At 32.0% G+C, this 21,040-nt stretch overlaps 3 protein-coding genes across 3 annotated transcripts; 2 read left to right on the forward strand and 1 right to left on the reverse strand.

Annotated features, from left to right (window-relative positions):
* Nucleotides 1-447: 447 nt before the first annotated feature.
* On the reverse strand, nucleotides 448-2,748 carry LOC108224015 (GCN5-related N-acetyltransferase 3, chloroplastic). Its single transcript, XM_017398534.2, has 4 exons — nucleotides 2,168-2,748; nucleotides 1,774-1,832; nucleotides 1,237-1,293; nucleotides 448-608 (listed from the first exon to the last, which is right to left on the reverse strand). Exons 1-4 carry the CDS (start codon nucleotides 2,609-2,611, stop codon nucleotides 449-451), a joined length of 720 nt encoding a protein of 239 aa, XP_017254023.1. The 5' UTR covers nucleotides 2,612-2,748; the 3' UTR covers nucleotide 448.
* Nucleotides 2,749-5,680: 2,932 nt separating this feature from the next.
* On the forward strand, nucleotides 5,681-10,468 carry LOC108221574 (uncharacterized). Its single transcript, XM_017395442.1, has 8 exons — nucleotides 5,681-5,788; nucleotides 7,146-7,293; nucleotides 7,383-7,530; nucleotides 7,620-7,745; nucleotides 7,857-7,937; nucleotides 8,460-8,658; nucleotides 8,751-9,030; nucleotides 10,218-10,468. The coding sequence occupies exons 1-8, from the start codon at nucleotides 5,681-5,683 to the stop codon at nucleotides 10,466-10,468; spliced, it is 1,341 nt and encodes a 446-aa protein (XP_017250931.1).
* A 1,832-nt stretch (nucleotides 10,469-12,300) lies between these two features.
* Nucleotides 12,301-16,775, forward strand: LOC108219686 (uncharacterized). Its single transcript, XM_017393184.2, has 8 exons — nucleotides 12,301-12,775; nucleotides 13,404-13,551; nucleotides 13,642-13,792; nucleotides 13,880-14,005; nucleotides 14,598-14,678; nucleotides 15,230-15,422; nucleotides 15,497-15,767; nucleotides 16,169-16,775. The coding sequence occupies exons 1-8, from the start codon at nucleotides 12,578-12,580 to the stop codon at nucleotides 16,432-16,434; spliced, it is 1,434 nt and encodes a 477-aa protein (XP_017248673.1). The 5' UTR covers nucleotides 12,301-12,577; the 3' UTR covers nucleotides 16,435-16,775.
* Nucleotides 16,776-21,040: the final 4,265 nt, after the last annotated feature.

Below are 21,040 nucleotides of genomic sequence, written 5' to 3' on the forward strand. Positions count from 1 at the left end.
TCCAAAGCTTGTTGGTGTTTCAGTAAAGTTGATTAGAGATTAAAGATAAAGTGAAGATGCTTTACATCAATCAGAAGGCTACTTTACCTTGATACCAGGGTGTTATATATATTCTTGGACTTATCTTCAACTATTTTCCTGCCCATGACTCATAAAGGGGGAAATGAATCTAAATGAGTCAAAAGTTTACAGTACAAAGATAGGGTAAAATGTCCTGAAGGTGATGAAAAATTACTGAGACAGCCAGACAGGCCATCATTATTTTCTTCTAACAGTCCCTTCCTAGTCTCTTCTTCAATCTATCAGATATTTTGTTTATTTCACTGTTGAAAATAACCCCAAATTTAAAGAAATTTATTTAGTAAGAAAGTTTCTGAAGAGCCCTGAATTTCTACACAAATTTCAGTGAAATCAGTGGACCTTATAATAGCAGGTTTATAAGATTATATCATGATTGAAAGGGCTTTCGATCTGGTGGCAATAAGAGCGATTTTCTACCAGCACGCTGAACCATCTGTTTGGCCTCAGAAGTAGAACTGGTTCTGGTATACATCATCGTGGTAGAACCCATTATGTCATTTTCAAATCCACATGCCTTGAAGAATTGCCTGAGATTATTGTAGGATAATAACAATTTACCATGAAATTTCTTATGGCGGCTACACAGATATAATATAAGCTGATGTATCAGCAGAATCCATCCACAACACTATCTAACTTGTTGCTTTATACTCTAGCATCCTGACCCAGTGCATGACCACATAAAAGTGCTAGCAGTATTATAGTAAGTCAAATATAAAGATGATGATCAACAAGAAAAAAAGAGCTATATCTATAAAGAAATGATTTTCCAAAGGCAGAGTTAAGTGATGCTTGAGGTCTTGAATGCTTGTTGTAACTATTACCAGTACAGGTGTTACCAAAATTATATTATGCTTTTACTCAAGATTGGCATTATGCTGAAACTTTAAAGTAGTTTAGATGGGCCGTTTTCATGAATAAATTCACAATAAAACTAAGTAACTAACTATATAGGCTTTCACTTGTTTTGGCAATTTATTCCGATGGCACGCTTGTGGTCGGATAAAGAAAGTACCAACTTTGTTAAAATCTCTTAAGTTTTATGATATAAAAGATATAACACCAGATCGAGTTGCACGTGTTCCTAAGATTATGAGAGAAAAAATTAAGCAGAATACCGATTACTAGACAGTGTCTCATAAATTAGGAGGTTACCTCTCTTCTTCAGAGCAGAGGGCAGCAATATCATATATGCCTCTGTTGGTCAGTGATCTGCGAAGAAAAAATAGAGTGGTAAGAGAGTTACGCCATGGACAATGGATGACCGGAAATTTTAAGAAAAAAGGGACTGAAAATTCTGCCGCACAGCCTACAATTAGATTATTAGATTGTCGCTAGTAAATACGTCATATGTGTCAAAACACGAATTAATTCAAGAGTGGACAACAAAATTATACAGCAACTAACATATCTTTACAAAAAAAACTTTTTTTTTCTTTTTAATTAGTAATATGAACTTCGAAGTTAACAAATGATTACACCAAAAGAGAAGTCAAGGAACCAAAAAGATGAGCCGCAAGCCCTTTCTGGATGGCAAAACCAACCATTTCAAAGAAACTGCTTAAACTACAATAGACATTACCATCTAATATCATAGAATGAAGCACCAGTTACATCTAACTCGCTATAGCACAATAAATATTGTGAAGCAATTGTACCACACGGAAGTACAGAAATTGATTTCTGACAAACCTTATTATCTTCTGAAGTATCTTCCTCCCAATTCCTCTTCCTTGCAGGGCTGGAAGAACCTGACAACCGAGATCATATATAAATTACTATATGCAACAAACTCTAACTCTCACTCCTTATATCAGGAATCAAAGGACAGGAAAGGAAAGTTAATGAAGTGAAACAACTTTTGGTAATTTTACCCTATTCAAAGCTAATTTCCCCTATTAAAATCAGACAAGTCAAGAACACATATAAGAGCAAAAATTCACTCAATTTGCTTCCTTATCACCTGCTTTCCTCTCTACTTAAAACCCGAAACCACAATCTAATCATCGCGCTCAATCAAACACTTTAATTAAAAGTAATCCCACAATTAAAAGAACTATACAATCAGTTTAGGTTTAGATATTACCATAACATCATAGATAGAAGCAGTCAGACAAAAATCTGAAACAGCCCGGCCAAACCCCACCAACCGTCCATTCGCAGGTGACAAAGGCATCAGTTTTCGAAACCAATCTCCACCCTCTTCAACCCCTTCCAAACCCTCCAGCTCCCCTGGCAGATCAAGCTCTGGTCTAGTAAAAACAGAAACCACAACAGTACTGTTGGAAAGAGCAATGCTGAGCTTATTAACCTCAACAGGCTCAACCTGGTTTTCGGAATCTCGAAGTGGGAAACGGTGGGGAGAACGGTTGCATTGGCTGTAAAGATCTCTCAGGTGAAAAGGGTTGATGTCTGATGGATTAGTAGATATGAAAGTTGGCAGAGGTGATTGTTTGGGTGTTTTTCTTTTGTAGTTGCTTAGTTTTGCTGAAAAATTGGAGGGAAAGTAACGGCCATGAATAACTGCCATTTTTGTCGCAAATCAAGAAGTGTTGGTTCGTGTTCTTGTTTTGAAGATGTGATTATATGCATATGGTCTTTGTGTGACTTGGTTTTGGCCAGGTGGGCTCCTTTTCTAACAATATCCAGATTATCTTTTGGTTTATTAATGTTTTGGCCCTCCACTTGTGTCATTATTAACGCATACATGGATTCCAAGATATTTTCGTGTACTTAAATCCTTCGAGCACAAGTTTTGTATGCATTTCTTCGATGTATTTTGAAATTATTATAAAATATACACCTTCTGTTTCTTTTTAAGAAAAATTTGGAAGAATGAGGGGAGAGTGCTTGAGAACCCAGAGATGTAAAAATGAGCTCCCCTCCTTCCACGTATAGAAGAAAAAAGGACTAAAATGTTAAAGATTCTTATATGAGCTTGATAAAAAAGCCGAGCACAACAATGAACAAGAAAGCCTTTAGAAGGATCTGGAACAGTCTCTGCAAATTCTGCAACAGAAAATGGGATGGGAGTCTATTTGTTTCTTAAGCCGAGCAGAAGCTACAAAATGAAAGAAACAAAGGCCCAACCAAAGCATCTATTCCCCAAAAGCCAACCAGAAAAGCTAATATATATAGGTTACCAACTTACAAATTTTTTTTTAACACATATATATAACTCAAGTTCAAACATTTTTTAAGATATGTTGTTGAATATCGATTAAAATTGTGTTGAAGAATTACATAAACTAAAATTTCAATGTAAAAACTAATTTAAACGTATTATATAACCAATATTTATCTTTCTAGACCCTACCCAAACTCCAGGGGTATAATTTAAGTATCTGTATAAATATATTCAACATGATAATTAATGTTCTGCACTCAATGTTAAACTCCAATTACAAATGTGTTGAATGCACGATTTATCTATGTGTTATTTTTAAAATTGTGATGTTTTTTCAATAATTTTCAATATAAATACTTTCGATAACTAAGAATAACAGGTTGCGAGAATAAAAAAAATTCAAATTATTTTTTTGTAAGTTTGTAACTTACAAAATTTTTGTTTGATCCAATACCTATATATACACACACACACACCACCTAGAAGACTATAGTTAGTATGAGCAAAAAACGACCGGGCAAGTGCACCCTGGTCATGATTTAATTTAGGATGAGCTATAAAGATTTCTTTTTTTTTATATAGGAGAAAATCGAGGGACCTTACACCTAGCCTTCAGGTTCCGTGTTGAGTAGCGTAAAAGGAAAAGGGCCCCTTGAAATCCGACCGGGGATCCCTTTTTCAGTTAGGTTTTCATGTTGAGCGGGAACAAATTTGAGTAGAAAAGAGGAAACTATCAAAAAAGCGCTACTTTCGAAAAGAATGAATCATTATCCCTCTTTAAAAAATCAAGGAAAGAATATACATATTAAAAGACAAGAAAACTTCCGTGCAAATTTCGAGAAATTTCCCATAAGTTGGGCGAAGTTGATATGGGCTAAAAATATCCTATATGACATAATAGATGCTATAATTAAATACGATTATTGGTTCGAATATTGATTAATTAGGCCCGTGAATCCCTAATTTATTATTAAATTCTTGGGTAATTAATTAGCTAATAAAATGTTTAATTAAGAAATGTAATATGATTCTACAAAAGGGTGGATTTCAAAAATTATTATCCTATAATGAAACTAACTCCTATATCAGAAGACGAAATTTGACCTCCAAGAAAACTTAAAATGAATCGAAGATTGTCTCTTGGTAGCACTATAAATACACCTCTTCCCTCATCTACGTCTTAACTTGATTTTGAACGCAAGTTTGAGATATAATCCGTTATTCTAAAACTCTGTAACATAATTTCAAGTAAAAAAGAAAGATAAAATAATTAATTAAAAATCCTAAATTAGTGCAACAACAAATACACTGTAATAAATTGATATATACAAGTGCAATAGTCCAAATATGAAAATATTTGTGCATCAACAAAAATAAAGTAATATGAAAGAAACCTAAATCTATGTATGTCTATATTTACGAGCAACTACTCACGACTCATCCCTCTATAATATAATATTATGGTTGTTTACAAACATTAGCAAATTCGTAAGCAATGGATACCAAGTCATATCTAGATAAAATATACTATAAATATATTGTTTTATACTAGAATTTATTGAACTTAAAAAACATTTATTCTTTGTTCAGACCGTTCTAGGAAAAATGAATATGATATGTACATATATTATTGGGACTTTGAATTTGGTTTATTATCCAATTCATGACTCAAATAAAGTTGATTGACTACTCTTAACCGTAGTTTGTCAGAGCATGTTATGCATTAAAAAAAATTAGTCGCCATGACTATCTTCAACACTTATCCATGAGTATGTGAAAGATTAAAATATAGACCATAAAATGTTGTTTAGTCTATTTTCCATAAAAGAACTACAGCTACACATACTTTTTGAACAATGTGGACTACATATCATTCTTCCACCCACATTAATACTAAACATCATCATTTGTAATTATCTTGTACAAGGACGGAACTACACTCGTGGTAGTGGAGGATGTGCCCCACTCAATTCTGAGCCCAAACTTTATTTTTGATAAAACTCAATCCGTTCTCATTTATAATTTACAAGTTCTCCTGTAGTTTATTCTCATAATGAGTAACCCTTGGCCATTAAATTGTAGTTCATTAGCTTGGTTTAGGTTCTTCAAAATATTATGTGTGTGTGGTTGATTTTGATCATTTTCAAAATCTAGAAGGTTGTTTAACTTAGTTTTACTTGTGTCTATCAGATATTTTTCTTATTCTTGTTATATTTCATTGTTTGTTTCTTTATATTTAAAATATTATTATTTCTTAATTTTTTGTTAGTTTATTATGGCCCCAATAAAATTTATTTCGGGATCGGTTATGGATTCCCAACTTATGACCCCACTAAAATTTATTTGTGGGTCCATCAAGATTTCCCAACCAAAAAAGAGAGTTTGTCATTTTGTGCACATACACTCAATATATAATGTACATAGTGTATCATAACTTAGTATTGTCATTCTCAATCATTTGAGAGAATTATAATGAAGACAGGCTCCATTATTCAAATACTTGTCAGGAGAGAAATTGGTTTTAATCGATGTTTTAGAATAGCTAGTACACATGAAAGATTTAAAAGCAATTTTTTACAGGTATGATTGATTTCACAACATCATCACATCATTTTTATTTCCTATATGTGTGATTGTTATGATAGAAGTGTAAGCTTCTATGATATATATATATACATATATATAACATATCTATATATACATCTCTATGTATATGTGTGTGTTATTTTTTTATGTGATCAAATTATAAGATATCGTTATGTTTGATTATAATTTATGTGACATATGCGCCTTTTTGTGTGTGTTCATACTTTTATATGATAATATTATAAATTTTTGTTCGGTTTTTCTGGTGTGTGCCCATGGGCACATGCTAAGCGCGGAATTTTAGAAGATTGAGAGATTTTGATTGGCTCTCATATTTTAATAATGGTGGACCCTCCTGCAAATACAACAACCACACCAATCAAAACCTCCCAAACATATCAAATTCCGCGCTTAGCATGTGCCCATGGGCACACACTAGACAAACCCATTTTTGTTTTATTAGATGATTGTTGATATAAATCTGACACAATACTAGTGCGATGTGTTCAATATATGAAGGGAATGAAGCTATTAAGATTTTGTTACTATTTTGATGAACAATTGAAAAAAAAAACTAGTAATATTGAACTATGTTCATAATTTGTAGTGGGTTAGTATCTTTTTTTTTGATCAAGTGATTTACTCATGAAAGATATGTGTATCTATATATTTGTGTCATGATAAATGAATTAAGGGTTTGTCTGCCCTTGGGCACCTGCTAAGCGCGGAATTTTATATGTTTGGGAGATTTTGATTGGTGTGGTGGTTTTATATGCAGGGGTCCACCATTATCAAGATAACAAAGTTCTATAATCTTTTCCTGGATAAATTAAAAATATCACCAATTTTATATACTAAATTGAGACTAAGTTTGTCATATTTCTATATTCTGATATTAGTTATTCTAGACTGATATATTGAATATGAAATGTCAATTAAAATGTTTCTTTGTTAATTTAATAGACTACCGGTGGTTTTTAATTTCGGGGTGGACTTGCATATTAGTGGATATCAAACAAATCGGTATTAATGAATTAACTAATATTCTGTGCTTCAAAAACTAAAGTAAGAGTATATATTTTATATAATAACACGAAGAAAGAAATTCTTCAATTTGGAACTATAATTTTTACATATTCTGTACTTGGAGTCTGCTATGCATTTGGGAGGTTACTATCCAATAATTGTTAAGTAATCGACTTGTGGAGAACATAGATCTTTATATTTTATGTTATAGTTATATCAAATAATTATATAATGAATTATTTATTCTAATTCTACCCCCAAAAAAATCCTTTGCGTTATTCTTTATGTGAAATCCACCCCATCTGCCGTGTTCAAATTATTGCAGGCTGAATATGATACTCAAGTTCCAGAGAGACAGTCCGCCATAGTGCTACCGTTTATGAGAGAACGGTCAAAAGTTGTTGAGATATTATCTGCACGCGGAGTTGTCTTTGCTCGTGTGGAGTCTGGTGTTTGTGTTGCATTTAGTCGAGGTAATCTATTTTCTTAGAGGGGATACTTGCTGGAAGAACAGTTTCTCATATGGAAATATTGGTTGTAAACTCTTGATACATTGATGCAGGAACTAATCAAAGGTTATGCTTTCTGAATGTTTCGGGTGAAATTATTCAAGACATATTTTACAATAAATGCGATGATTCGATCATCACCGTCTCAATTTCTGAATCAGACAATTTCAGCTCCTTCAAATGCAGAAGCACAGGAATTGAGTGCGTGAATTACTTGTATTTCAGTGTGTATTTTGTGGTTTCTAAATTTTGAATTTACTCATGCAATGCCCTTATATATATGGTGACAGATACATTCGACGTGCTCAACCAAATGCTGGCTTCACCCTATTTGAATCCTTGTCACTGAAACGGCCTGGTTTTGTCGACTTTGATGATTTGGATTCAAATGCAGTCACTTTTTCTGTCGAAGAAAGGTAAGATTACTACCATTTTTTGTTTATTCTATGAAAAGAATTAAGGTTATTCTTTGAAAAGCATGATTCTTAATCTTGAAATAATACACTTTCTGGCTTCTTTTTTCTCAGCATCTACAGGGTCTTTGACCTAAGCAACTACACGATGCTATACTCCATCATTAATAGAGATTTGCATGAAATTGATTTCAGGTGAGGTTTTATATGCATATAACTAGCATTATAATAATGTCCTAGAGATTTTTTTTGTGAGGAATGTCCTAGAGATTTTAAATTATAGTTTACTAATGTTATTTCATTGTTCCAATCTATTGTCATTATAAAAAATAAAGCAAAACCGACCTGATATAGAAAAGATGAAAAATAAGATAGACCGAGACCGATGCTAGGTCAATTATGTCAAAGACAATATCATTTTGATGACGTGGGAGGCTCTCGTAACTGACCGATTTTACCAGCCGGCTTTGCCTTATATTTTCGTAGTGTATATTGTTACCTACTGTTACCGTATCTGTATCGTTACCTTCTGTTACCGTATCTAACGCTTGTATGAGAACTTTAGTTAACTTTTATAAGTTATACAGATTTTGTTTTCTTTAAATAATTAATTTGGAAATATTTTAGCAATTAAGACCCAAAGTGTACTATTTTTAAATGTGTGTGGTATAACTGTGCATCTGCGACATTAATTTGACACATCTTCATGACAAACAGCCCAGGAATGATGTTGTTCATTTATCCACCTAGATCTGGCAATAACATAAATCGTTTTAAGATTCATTCAATAGAGGACGGATCCGTTCTTAAATCCTTTACTTATCGCCTTCATCGGGAAAGAAAGGAGGAAGTAATTGCACTGTGTAATGAAAAGTTACTTTTCAAGCAGGAGAATGAGAAACTACAAATTCTTGATGTATGTATTCTGTGTCCTTGTTATATAAATTGCCCTATTGTTTCTTTTCTCTTTATGAGCAACTCCAACAAGCTGGAAATTGTGATATGCAGGTTCGAACCTCAACTGTAATTAAAGTCAATGGAACTGAATTCAAGGACATGCAGTCGGAATTCCTTTTTCTTTACAAGAAACATATGTTCCTGACATTCAGTAATCGAACAGTAGCTATGTGGAATTTCAGGGGTGAGCTCGTGACTACATTTGAGGAACACCATTTTTTGAATCCTGCAGATAGCAGCTTCAACAACACTATATATACCACTAGTGACGAGGATCTTATCATTTCTTACGGCAAGGCGGAGACCAATGACCAACAACGAAATGGTAAAGATCTATTCATTCTCAGTACTTGATGCAATTTTAAACGATACCAATAATTATATTTTAACAACATATAATTATCAAAATTCACGAAACAATTAATTCTTGTAAAAAACATATGATTACAAAATTAATTGGAATCGAGGAGAAAGGTTTGAGAAAACAAACGGAGATCAGATTTAATCTCGAGTTCAAGAAATCTGTCTCTTTACCGTCTGTTAAGAGACCTTTCTCTTCGGATAAAATGAGATATAGTACAATTGATAAAATCGACAATGCTCTAAGCTAACTTGAACTGAAGACACTGATAACTTTAAGAGCGGCTATAAGTTTCTCGACTTAGATTAAAATGCCCTAAAAAGCTCAGTTTATAAAGATAGACTCCAAAGACTGGATTAAAATGCCCCAAAGCTCAATTATAAAAATAGACTCCAAAGGATTTTTCACCTGTTTTTCCACATGAAATAATCTACGTAAAAGAGAAAATTAGGAATATGTTTGTGCTCTTCTCGATGTGGTACAAAACTTAATAGTCACCTCAAAGAGTCAACTTTGGAACATCAGTTCGCATTCCCTCTTTATTCATTTTTTAGCGTGGAAATATTCAGGAGAATACAATCTAACCAAAACACACCACTGAAACATAGCTAGTGTATTTCACTTAAATTGTGTTTGATAATGATCCACAACTTAGTCTAATATACTAAGTTTTTCCAACAATCCCCCACCAATGAGATTGATGGTCTAGTGGCACTCACCACACAAACACGAAGCTTGACTTGGTTGATAGATATAAACTATGGTAGACAGAGAATGCTCCTTGAACCTTCACCCAAGTAAGTATACCGATTGACTGTACCGGTAGATAGTAGACATGTTGTCTTGAACTGTTCAATCGTATGTTTAAGCAATGATATACTTATCATCATACCTTAATTTGTCTGAGATAAGATGCCTTAATTTGTCTGAGATAAGATGCAGCAGTCAATGAATGGAGGCATCTTTTTCATTGCAGAGCTAGAAATTACAAAATTTGTTATTCTTACTTAGGCTACGAAAACCTCTTGCACTGTAGCATGATTATAAAATTCTACAGGCTACTTTCGGCATAATTTTCCGGTTGAAGATTTTGTATGCTATTTAATGTATCTCCACGGTATATTTATTCCTTGGCATTTCATTTGTTCATTCTGCAACAGGTTCAATAAATATCAGCAGTATTTTGACGGGCAAATCTATAGCCAAGATTGATGCTGGTAACAGTCGCATGCTTAAGGAATGCACATGCAGTGGTCGAAGGTGCAACTCAAGTAGTCACCAAGCAACTGAAATTACAAGCACAGTTGCACAAGCATTAGATGATGTCACTGCACTATGCTATGATGAAGAACTCAATGAGTTATATACTGGTAACCAGGCTGGCTTACTTCATGTTTGGTCTAGCTGAAGGTGCTAACGTCGGATTGTATAACGACTCTCTATTTGGTCTTGCAATTTCATTTAATTTTGTTCAAGTCTGCACCTGAACCGATCTTTTTAAATATTTTATTGTTTTAGTGGTATTTAATTTTTTTAGTCTAATTTCATTTTTAGTCATATGTTAACACCGTGTTTTTAGAATATTTATTTGAAAATTTGATTTCATATGAGTTTGCTATCCACAAATCTTCTTTAAAATTTATTATATTTTTATTTTATTTTATTAGCTATGTAATAGTTTGGCTACAAATATTTTCAGAAATAAGAATTTATTTACGGAGAAAAGTATATGAAACTCCACTCCTTCTTTTTTGAAATATTGCCTTTTTTTATCATATAATGAATATGAAGCACCTTCTTAATATTTATACCAAAAAATTAGTAAAATATACATTTTTTAGAAAAAAATATTAAGTCCTTGATAAAGAATTTATATTACCAAACACACCTATGCATTAAGTATGATATCATTTAGATCAACTGACTTCTTTTTTGCTCTATCAATTAGAATCCAATAATATAAGTGGTGAAAATAAGTCATAAAAAAAATTATGATTTTGAACTAATATATTCTACCTTAAAAGTTGAAAATTGACTTTGTAATTTCCCAAAAATGACACAACTAATTAAGTTATTTTTGATTTATAATCCCGGAAGCTCCAGACCAAACACCACCCATATATTTATATTTATATACATTATGTAAGATCAATTTAGAAAGATATTTATATAACTGTTTATTACTTCTTACCTTCATCATTCTAAAAAAATCGAAACATTACAATTTTATTCTCACACACTTCTATAATAATTAAATTAACTATCAAACATTTTTGTAGAAATATAAATATTTCAAAACTAATAAATGTTCTTCTTTTGTAAAACTAATCAAAACCACAAAGGAAAACAAAAGCTCATTTACGCTCAAAAATTTTATATACTCAAATTCGATGATTTTTAGTTTTGTTAGGTCAAATTCAGTATGAGTCAATGACTTCCGGACATATTTGATGTCTTTACCTATTTACATTGAATCAGTTAAGGATCATGAGAATTGATCTGATGATGATAGTATGAGTTCAAAATCTTAAATCTTCGTGTATTTTAATATTGTATTTGATATGTATAATATTTGTTCGTTATTCTTTATTATATATTATATAGTTCATAATTTTATTGTTTTTTGACTTGTTTGTAGTTAAATATATAACACTATTGTAAATTGTGTTCATGTCTTTGTTATCATCTGTTTAGATTTCCTTTTAATTGAGTATTATAATTGTTGGGATTATTTTGTTTTGTGTTTTAAAAACAATCGTGTTGTTATAAATGACTTTGTTTCCTTACATGGCATGAATCTATGCCCGGTTCTTTTTTCTATTCTCATATTTTTCCTCCTCTTTGTTTTCTTTTTTTTCCGCAGATTCTGTGCCATTTAATTAGATTTTCTTTTAAGTCATTAAAATTTTACGGATTAAATTTTCACGGTTATCTCTTCATAATCATTGGTTGGCCGGCAAACATTTTAAAATGACATTTCTCTTTTTCTTTATTAAATCGTGAAATTTTATTTTTTTTTTAAGATATTTTTTCCTACATCAAAATCTTCATCTTAATGTCCACGAGACAAATCTGCATGTCCTATAATTAGATGAAATACTTCTATATTTTAACGCCCTTTAATATTATACTTTCGGGACGACAAAATAAAATAAAAATTTGAAGTACCCGTGAATATTTTGATATGCATTTTGCAGTTTTTTTTCTGTAAAAAAGGGAGGGAGCAGCGAAATCACAATCAAATCAAAAACAGTTCAAATTCGGATTTCAAATAAATCTAATCAGACCCCAAACACACCCTCCTAGTTCTTTCTAACTCCGGCACTTTACTCCCCTTTTCGCCGGGGATACACACATAGAAGCCCTAAATACAGTTAGGGTTTATCAATTAGGCATCTAATTCATCTCAAAATCATGTCTTTACAACTCTGCGGTGCTTAATTCTCCGTTAGTTTGTGACCCTTTTAGTGTGTTGTGTATATAGAGAAAGTTTAGGGTTTTAATTTGGGGGTCTGAAATGGACGGGAGGAGAATCACGGCGACTCGGCGACCGTGTTGTGGTCGCAGAGTGGTGGCCAAGAAGCGGCCACGGAGTGGTGGTGATGGGTTTGTGAATAGTGTGAAGAAGCTGCAGAGGAGGGAGATTTGTTCAAAGCGCGATCGGAGTTTTAGTATGAGTAATGCGCAGGAGAGGTTTCGTAATATTCATTTGCAGGTTCACTCATTTTACCTCAAACTTGTTTCAATACATGTATTTATGTTTGATTAATTTTGAATTGGATGTGATGAAATTTAGCATTTGTGTTATTGTTTGCTGGATTATAATTGTGTTTATGAAATTTAAGATGTTATTTATGTGTTGATATTTCTGCGGATGGGAATAATGGAAGGTTCACATCTCTTAGTAATTGGCATGTATTTCAAAGTTGCCGTGTAAAAAAAGTCTTTGTACCTATACTTACAGGATTAGTTGGGATAGTAAATGCTTTCTACTGCCTTTGTTTCTAGAGATGGGGTATTGCTTCGCATTGCACTATTTCAGTCTGAAATTGTGATGTAATATGTATACTCTACACAAGCATCTTTCCTTATTGCTGTATTCTTGTGTTTTAAAATAAAAAAATAACTTGTGATCAGTAGGTATTTCAGATTGAATGTTTATTAAACTGTTAATTTGAGCATAAGCAATCCTCTGTGCATTTGTCTCACTAGATGTGTAAATTGTCTTTATTCGTATATTCATGTTCTTTGGTAAAAATTCTAATCCTAAACTGAACGAATTCTGTTCACTAAGCGGTGATGATAGGTTTTTTTACATAATAGTATATTTACTTATTCATCAGGAGGAGTACGACACCCATGATCCGAAAGGACATTCTTCTATGGTGCTACCCTTTCTAAAAAAGCGATCAAAAGTTATTGAGATTGTTTCTGCTCAGGATATTGTCTTTGCTCTTGTGCAGTCTGGTGTTTGTGCTGCATTTAGCCGAGGTAGTGATTTAATTAGATAATGATAAGATGATAGTTTAATGTCATTGGCGTAAAAGTGGTAAAATGTAACATTTGAATTGCTGAATGCAGAAACCAATGAAAGGATATGTTTTATGAATGTCAGTCCTGATGAAGTTATTCGAAGCTTGTTCTACAATAAGAACAATGATTCCCTCATCACTGTTTCCGTTTATGCATCAGACAACTTCAGCTCCTTGAAATGCAGAACCACAAGGATTGAGTGCGTGAATTATGCATACTAATTTGCTCGAAAGTGTTTTTTGGGGTTCTGTTCTTTCTCTAATCATATGCATCCTTTATGATTTAGATACATCCGACGTGGCAAACCAGATGCTGGCTTCCCTCTTTTTGAGTCCGAATCATTGAAATGGCCTGGTTTTGTCGAGTTTGATGATGTCAACGGGAAGGTACTCACTTATTCAGCACAAGATAGGTAAGCATACAATTTTTTTTTTGCTTATATACTTATAGGCCAACATTCCATGGAGATCCTTATATGGAATTTCGTAGTACACCACTATATATCATTGATTTTGTTATGGATTCTCTTATAAAATACGTATGATGAGTGTAAAATACTACGATATATATATATATATATATATATATATATATACATACACACACACACACACACACACACACACACACACACACACAGATATATATATATATATATATATATATATATATATATATATATATATATATATATATATATATGAGTTATATGCAATTTCCACCCGTTTAATGTAAATGCAATTTACAGCCAATACTTTTACGACAAACACTTTGCATCCCTCAACTATCTAGCCCGCTACCCTATCTCCATAGAACTTTACTCGTATGTATTATATATATTTATAATGGGGTACAACAGAACTTCATATAAGAGGGTATGCTCCAGAGTGCCAGCACACACACACACACACATACATATAGATATTGTAATACATGACTACTATAGTTTACAAAATATGGTTCTTGATATCATGAAATATAATTTTTTGTTTTCTTGTTATCAGCATCTACAAGGTCTTTGACCTGAAAAACTATACAATGTTATACTCCATCTCTGATAAAAACGTGCAAGAAATCAAGATCAGGTGAGTTTATCGTACATAACTATTTGTAGCAATGTACTTGAAACTTGAAATTATGACTGGAAGTTCATTAATGTCGATCCTCGGATCTCCTATATGTTTTGGGCTTAGTTTCTTGTCATGTGTTATACCAGTCTCAGAGACCTTGTGGTATACATCTGATTAAGTTGTAAGATTTTGGAGGTTTTTGCCTATCCACTTGTAATTTGGATATTGCGTCACGGGATTAGATAGTTACTTATTCTAAACCCTCTACTATTACAATGAAACCCACCAGTTTATATTATGAAATCAATGTACATATATTTTTTTTAAAAGTACATTTATAATTTATATACATATTCTGGATTTTGGGCCTAAAGAAAATGATAGATATCGATAAGATCTGTGAATATAATACAAAATGTAATTAAGGGGTTGTTTTAAGAAAATATCAGTTCTTACATTTGTTAACTTTTTATATAGTTGTTACCTCTATGATTGTGATTCATAAGATCATTTTCTCTGCTTTATTTATGCATCATGCAACCTTCAACATATCTTTCGACCAACAGCCCAGGAATAATGTTGCTGATATTCACAAAAGCCAGTGGTCATGTTCCCCTTAAGATTCTTTCAATTGAGGATGGAGCTGTTCTTAAATCTTTCAATCATCTCCTTCATCGCAATAAAAAGGTGGATTTTATTGAACAGTTCAATGAAAAGCTGCTCGTCAAGCAGGAGAATGAAAACCTACAGATTCTAGATGTATGTATCTATTTCGTACTCCAAAAGCTGCTCATGTGTTAATTACTTCTAAATGCTTCAATTATGTAATGCAGGTTCGGAATTCTGAGCTAACCGAAGTCAGCAGAACTGAATTCATGACTCCGTCAGCGTTCATCTTCTTATATGAAAACCAATTGTTCCTGACATTTCGGAACCGAACAGTGGCTGTGTGGAACTTCCGAGGGGAGCTTGTGACTTCATTTGAGGATCACCTTTTGTGGCATCCTGATTGCAATACTAACAACATATATATCACAAGTGACCAGGATCTTATTATATCTTATTGCAAGGCTGATTCCGAAGACCAACTGCTAGAAGGAAATGGTAAACTATTAAAGAAAATCTAATTTCCATATACAGCTATAAATACTCCATACTGGCTGCTAGTTAACATGAGAACTGGCCGGTGAAAGTTTTTTGTAATTGCACCACTTTGGTGATTGTAAAAGTTATTATTAGAATATGCATGGTGTATGGTTTTGTTATTATGTTCACATTCGAATGGATTACTTGTCAATTTGACCAATATGTGCAATGTTAATGGTTGGTATTATATGATGTCATTAATGTGGGGTAAGACCTTTTCTAGCTTCATGTGCAGAGATTGTATTTGTATAGGCTCCAGGCAATAGCCGCTCCAAATAGACAATTCTTATATATTTTAAAAGTTAATCAGCTCTGTTTTACCCTTGTATAAATCTCAGACATTTTCTTTGTTTATGCAGCTGGTTCAATAAACATCAGCAATATACTGACGGGAAAATGCCTGGCCAAGATAAAAGCCACCAACAGTCTTCCGCCGGAGGAATGCAATTGCAGTAGCAAGTGTAGTGGAAAAAATTGCAGCTCAAGTAAGCGATTCCAAGCTTCTAGGATGAGGAGCACCGTTGCAGATGCACTCGAAGACATCACTGCTCTCTTTTATGATGAAGAACGCAATGAGATATATACTGGCAATCGGATTGGCATGGTCCACGTCTGGTCTAACTAAAGGTGCTCTTACCTTTATAACTGCAACTGGTTGAATTCACCCCACAAGCCCAGCTAGAGCAACCGTAAGGAAAATGTTGTGTTCGAAGTTGGTTAAGGTTGTTTTGTGTCCCAACTGTTCCATGCCCTTGTGGTTAATATTTGCCCCTTCTTTAATTTGCTCCCTCCTATTAGGGGAGTTTTATTTATTATCAGGGCATATAACGGGTTTTGCAAATTGAGATGTTGAAGTGACACCTGTTGTAGATGTGTTTTATGAAGATGGGCATACTATGTAAAAGGAACTATGAGTGCTTGATGGACATTTGCATGCAGGAAAGCTCTAACTTCTTCCATTCACAATTATTTTTGAAGATATGTGCGTGTGTGCGTGTGTGTGTCCGACGAATCTTAATTTTATTTGTGTTTTTTTTTTTGAAGTAATCATGTTCTTATATCGTCACCTTCCTTCAATTTTTTTGGATTGATTGTGCACAAAAACATCTAACTTAAATTCGTGAGATTGTGGTTTATAACTACTCTTGCTTGTAAATTTTTAATACTGTATAAACAGCCTTCACTTAAAAGTTGCTTGAACGGAGCAAACAGATAATGCATGAATAATTTTTTCCCATATACAAAATAAATCATATAAAAATTAACAACAACAAACATGTCCGATGAACAAAACAAATATTATAAAAGAATAACCAACAAACATACATCAATAATAGTTAATTTATTGATATCATTCATCAATATCATGTCAAGACTATATTCTTTTCCCGTGTTTTGGATTTGTCGACTCCTTCATCAATATCATGTCAAGACTATATTCTTTTCCCATGTTTGGATTTGTCGACTCCCACATAGCGGTCTAATATTACCTTTACTTGCATGTTTGGATTTGTCGACTCCCACATAGCGGTCTAATATTACCTTTACTTGCAACAACCTTTATTTTTTTAATACTGTATAAAAAGCTTTCACTTATCGTTGTAGAAAAACGGCATTACCGAGTTAGAAATCGAGCAAGAGAACTATCACCAGAGAGAGGTATGGTTGCGGTATTGAGAGAAAGAGGAGGTTGTGTTTAGATGATCCAAAGCCCTACAATCTATAGGGTATTTATAGGTGCAGAGAGACTTGTGTGCTACTCTTTCCCATAATTAAATAATCTGAAACAAAATCAGATTAAAACTTTCAAGTTACCATATTCCATAAATAATGTGAAACAAAATCAAACTAAAAAAGGTAGTTCTAATTTTTGATATTTTTCATCCAAAAATTCCAGAAAATTAGAAAAATCGAACGGAGCGATGTGAGAGGCGCCACATATACGCCCCTCGCTTCTCCTTTGTATAAGTATATTGATTGATATATTGATATATTGATTGTCCTTTTTAACTAAAATTATTATCTTTTTTATATTTTTTAACTAAAAAAACTCAACTTTGTAAAATTAACATTGTACAACATAGCAGCTACTCTTTTCAAAAAAAATATGTGAAGCTGATCCAACATTAAATAAAAAATGAAGGGAGAGAAAACATTTTCACAGAAGTATTTTCAAGAAAGGAGTATTATCAAGATATACTTGATCGGGGTGATGTTCAAATTAGAACCAATATTAAAATTAGAACTTAGGACCACACACATCCATTAGATGAATTTGAATTCAATGGTCATGATCTGCCTAGCTATATTATATAAATTACAACTTAATGCTATTTAATATACCTTATCTTATATGTAAATCATTATTACAAATCATAATAATCATTAAATGCTGCCTACTCATTATAATAATCAGTTAATATATATGCACTTTGTTATAAATGCAAATCAAACCTACAACTTATGATTCTCAATCAATTTTAATAATATAATATTGTAAAACACGAGATTCTGTTGCAGTACATGTAATATTACAAAAATGAGCTGTTGTTGCAGTATATATCTAACTAAAATAGATTATAAAACACGAGATTCTGCTACAGTACATGTAATATTACAAAAAACAAGATTATGTTGTAGTACATATCTAACTAAATATATTACAAAACACGAGATTCTGCTGCAGTACATATCTAGCTCATATAATATTACACAACACGGTATTCTGATGCAGTACATATCTAGCTCTTATAATATTACAAAATACGAAATTCTGCTGTAGTACATATTAATAATAATAAGACATCAAAACATACACATTCGAATTCTTCGTATTTTACTAAGATATATGAATTAAATATTAAATATATTTTTATTGTAAAATGATCAAATAAATTAAGAATGTGCATTAATTGAAGGCATGTATATTTAAATATGTACCATATTAAAACATATTCATATGTTTAATTTCACATATTAAAATTACTTTCATTTAATGACTATTAATGTGGTTCTAAGGTTCTAAGTTTAAGCGGTTCTGTCTGGAACCTGACCCATTTATTGTTCGATCGAGTTTTATCAACCGGTCGGTATTATTCTACGGGTCTCCTTAATATATAACATGTTGTAATAAATTCAGTCAGTATGATCGGTTTGTATTTCAAATTAAATTTTAATTATAGACGATAAAAATTACAAATGTTATAAATCGGAGACTAATTTTTGTGGCTATAGAGACTTAATCACAGCCATCTATTTCTCACCCATCTTAACATAAAATAATAATTCCATAATATATATTGGTGTTCAATCACCGAAATCTTAACAAATAAAAATAATAATTGCATACAAAACAAAGATGTAGTTGGACATTGATATGATTGGCACCGAACTCATTGTCATTGTCCTGCAACGAATTGAATTTGTTGCAAGACAAAATAACACTTAGATATATCACAAATATACGGGACAAATTATTAATATTACATTACTAGAAATGTATGACAAGAATAGTGTAAATTATAAAGATAGTTTTAAATTAAAATTAAAACAAGAAAAGCAGGACAAGAATATTAATAATACATTACTAGAAATGCTGGACAAGAATAATTTAAATTATTAATATTACATTATTAGAAATGCAGTACAAAAAATATTTAATCATGTCCATTAATTGCTAGATTATTTTAATGGTAGATCTTGTAGTCTTTAAGAACTCCAAAGTTTTTGGTCTCCATTGAACCCAACTCTCTCTCTATATATATAGTGGTGTTCAAAAGGGTAATGTATGAGTGCTTCGCTACGTATCTACATCAAGATTATAGTGGGATCCAGATCTTTATAGTTAGGCAGATCTTAATTACAAAGATTTCTCTTGATTAATGAGATATCATTGCTTTACTTTGCATTTACATATATATTTAATTTTTAGATTTTCTAATATTAAGAGTGGATATTGTCTTTAATGTTACTCCCTCCGTCCCCCTCAATTGTTTACATTGGAGGGGGACACGGAAACCAAGACAATGTATGAAAAATGAGTAAAGTTAGATGAAAAGTGGGTAAAGTGGTGGGACCCGTCAATATTTAATAATAAATTCGAGATAGTGGAGGAAAGTAGTGGGTGTAATAATAGTTTTTATTGTTAAATATGAGATAGTGGGGGAAGATAGTGAGTGTAATGATGGAAAAAACTTACTATTTATAGTAACGTAAAGAAATGAGAGGGACATCTCAAAATAGTAACTGTAAAGAAATGAGAGGGACAGAGGGAGTATTTGTTATCTTTAAGTTGTATAAATAACTACCCAAAGTTCATTTTCTAAGACACATATTAATAGTCTAAACTTTAAAGTACGTACATTAGGCAAAAAAATGATGAAGAATGGTATTAAATTTAATTTTGAGGGGCTATTAATTATGATGTTACTTATTTTTCGAGAAAATATAAAGGTTTCAGGTGATGAATGTTGTCAACAATGTGTTGAAGTGTGTGAAGGGAGTTATAGATGTATGTATGAATGCTTTTTACACTGTCCTTACTTCTGCGCTATGTATATTCTTTGATTATATACATATATTACTTATATTTACAATTAATAATATATCATATCTTCTTAAATAATATTAAGTTACGATGGTTTTTGTTTGTTGATTAATATCGATTATACTTTAAATGTTGCAGGAGGAAAATTTGTTGAAAAGTCAAATGTTGAAGACAGTTCGAATATGAAAGAGAGAAATCAAGAGAAACGAGTAGTAAAAAACATTTAGCAATCTTTGTTGATGTTAAATGGATTTTTTTTAAATTAGTTTTGTTGAGGTTATATGACATACTTTTGAAATAAATCAAGATATTTCTTAACTCTATATATTTCTAATTTTATACATTTAGTTTATTTATCAATTAATAAAAATATGATATATTTCATATTTTAGAAAATAATGCAACCCATTTTATCATCTTCATGATTGATTTATACACATCATAAGTATTGTAAAATTTTAAAAACCGAAATTATAGAATAAGCTCAAAAACCATATAAAGAATGAATTTATAATAATTATGGGAGGAGGTACATAAAAATTTGATTTACAGGTGCACATTTCTGTTGGAATAATGATTAAAATATTAGTATTGTGTAAAAGCGTGAGAGATGAAGATGTGCGAGGTAATTTTAGCACAATATTAACAGAAAAATTAAAATTTGATGGGTAACTTAATCATTGTA

This window comes from Daucus carota, chromosome 5 (genome assembly GCF_001625215.2).
Source record: "Daucus carota subsp. sativus chromosome 5, DH1 v3.0, whole genome shotgun sequence".
NCBI classification, from domain to species: Eukaryota; Viridiplantae; Streptophyta; class Magnoliopsida; order Apiales; family Apiaceae; genus Daucus; species Daucus carota.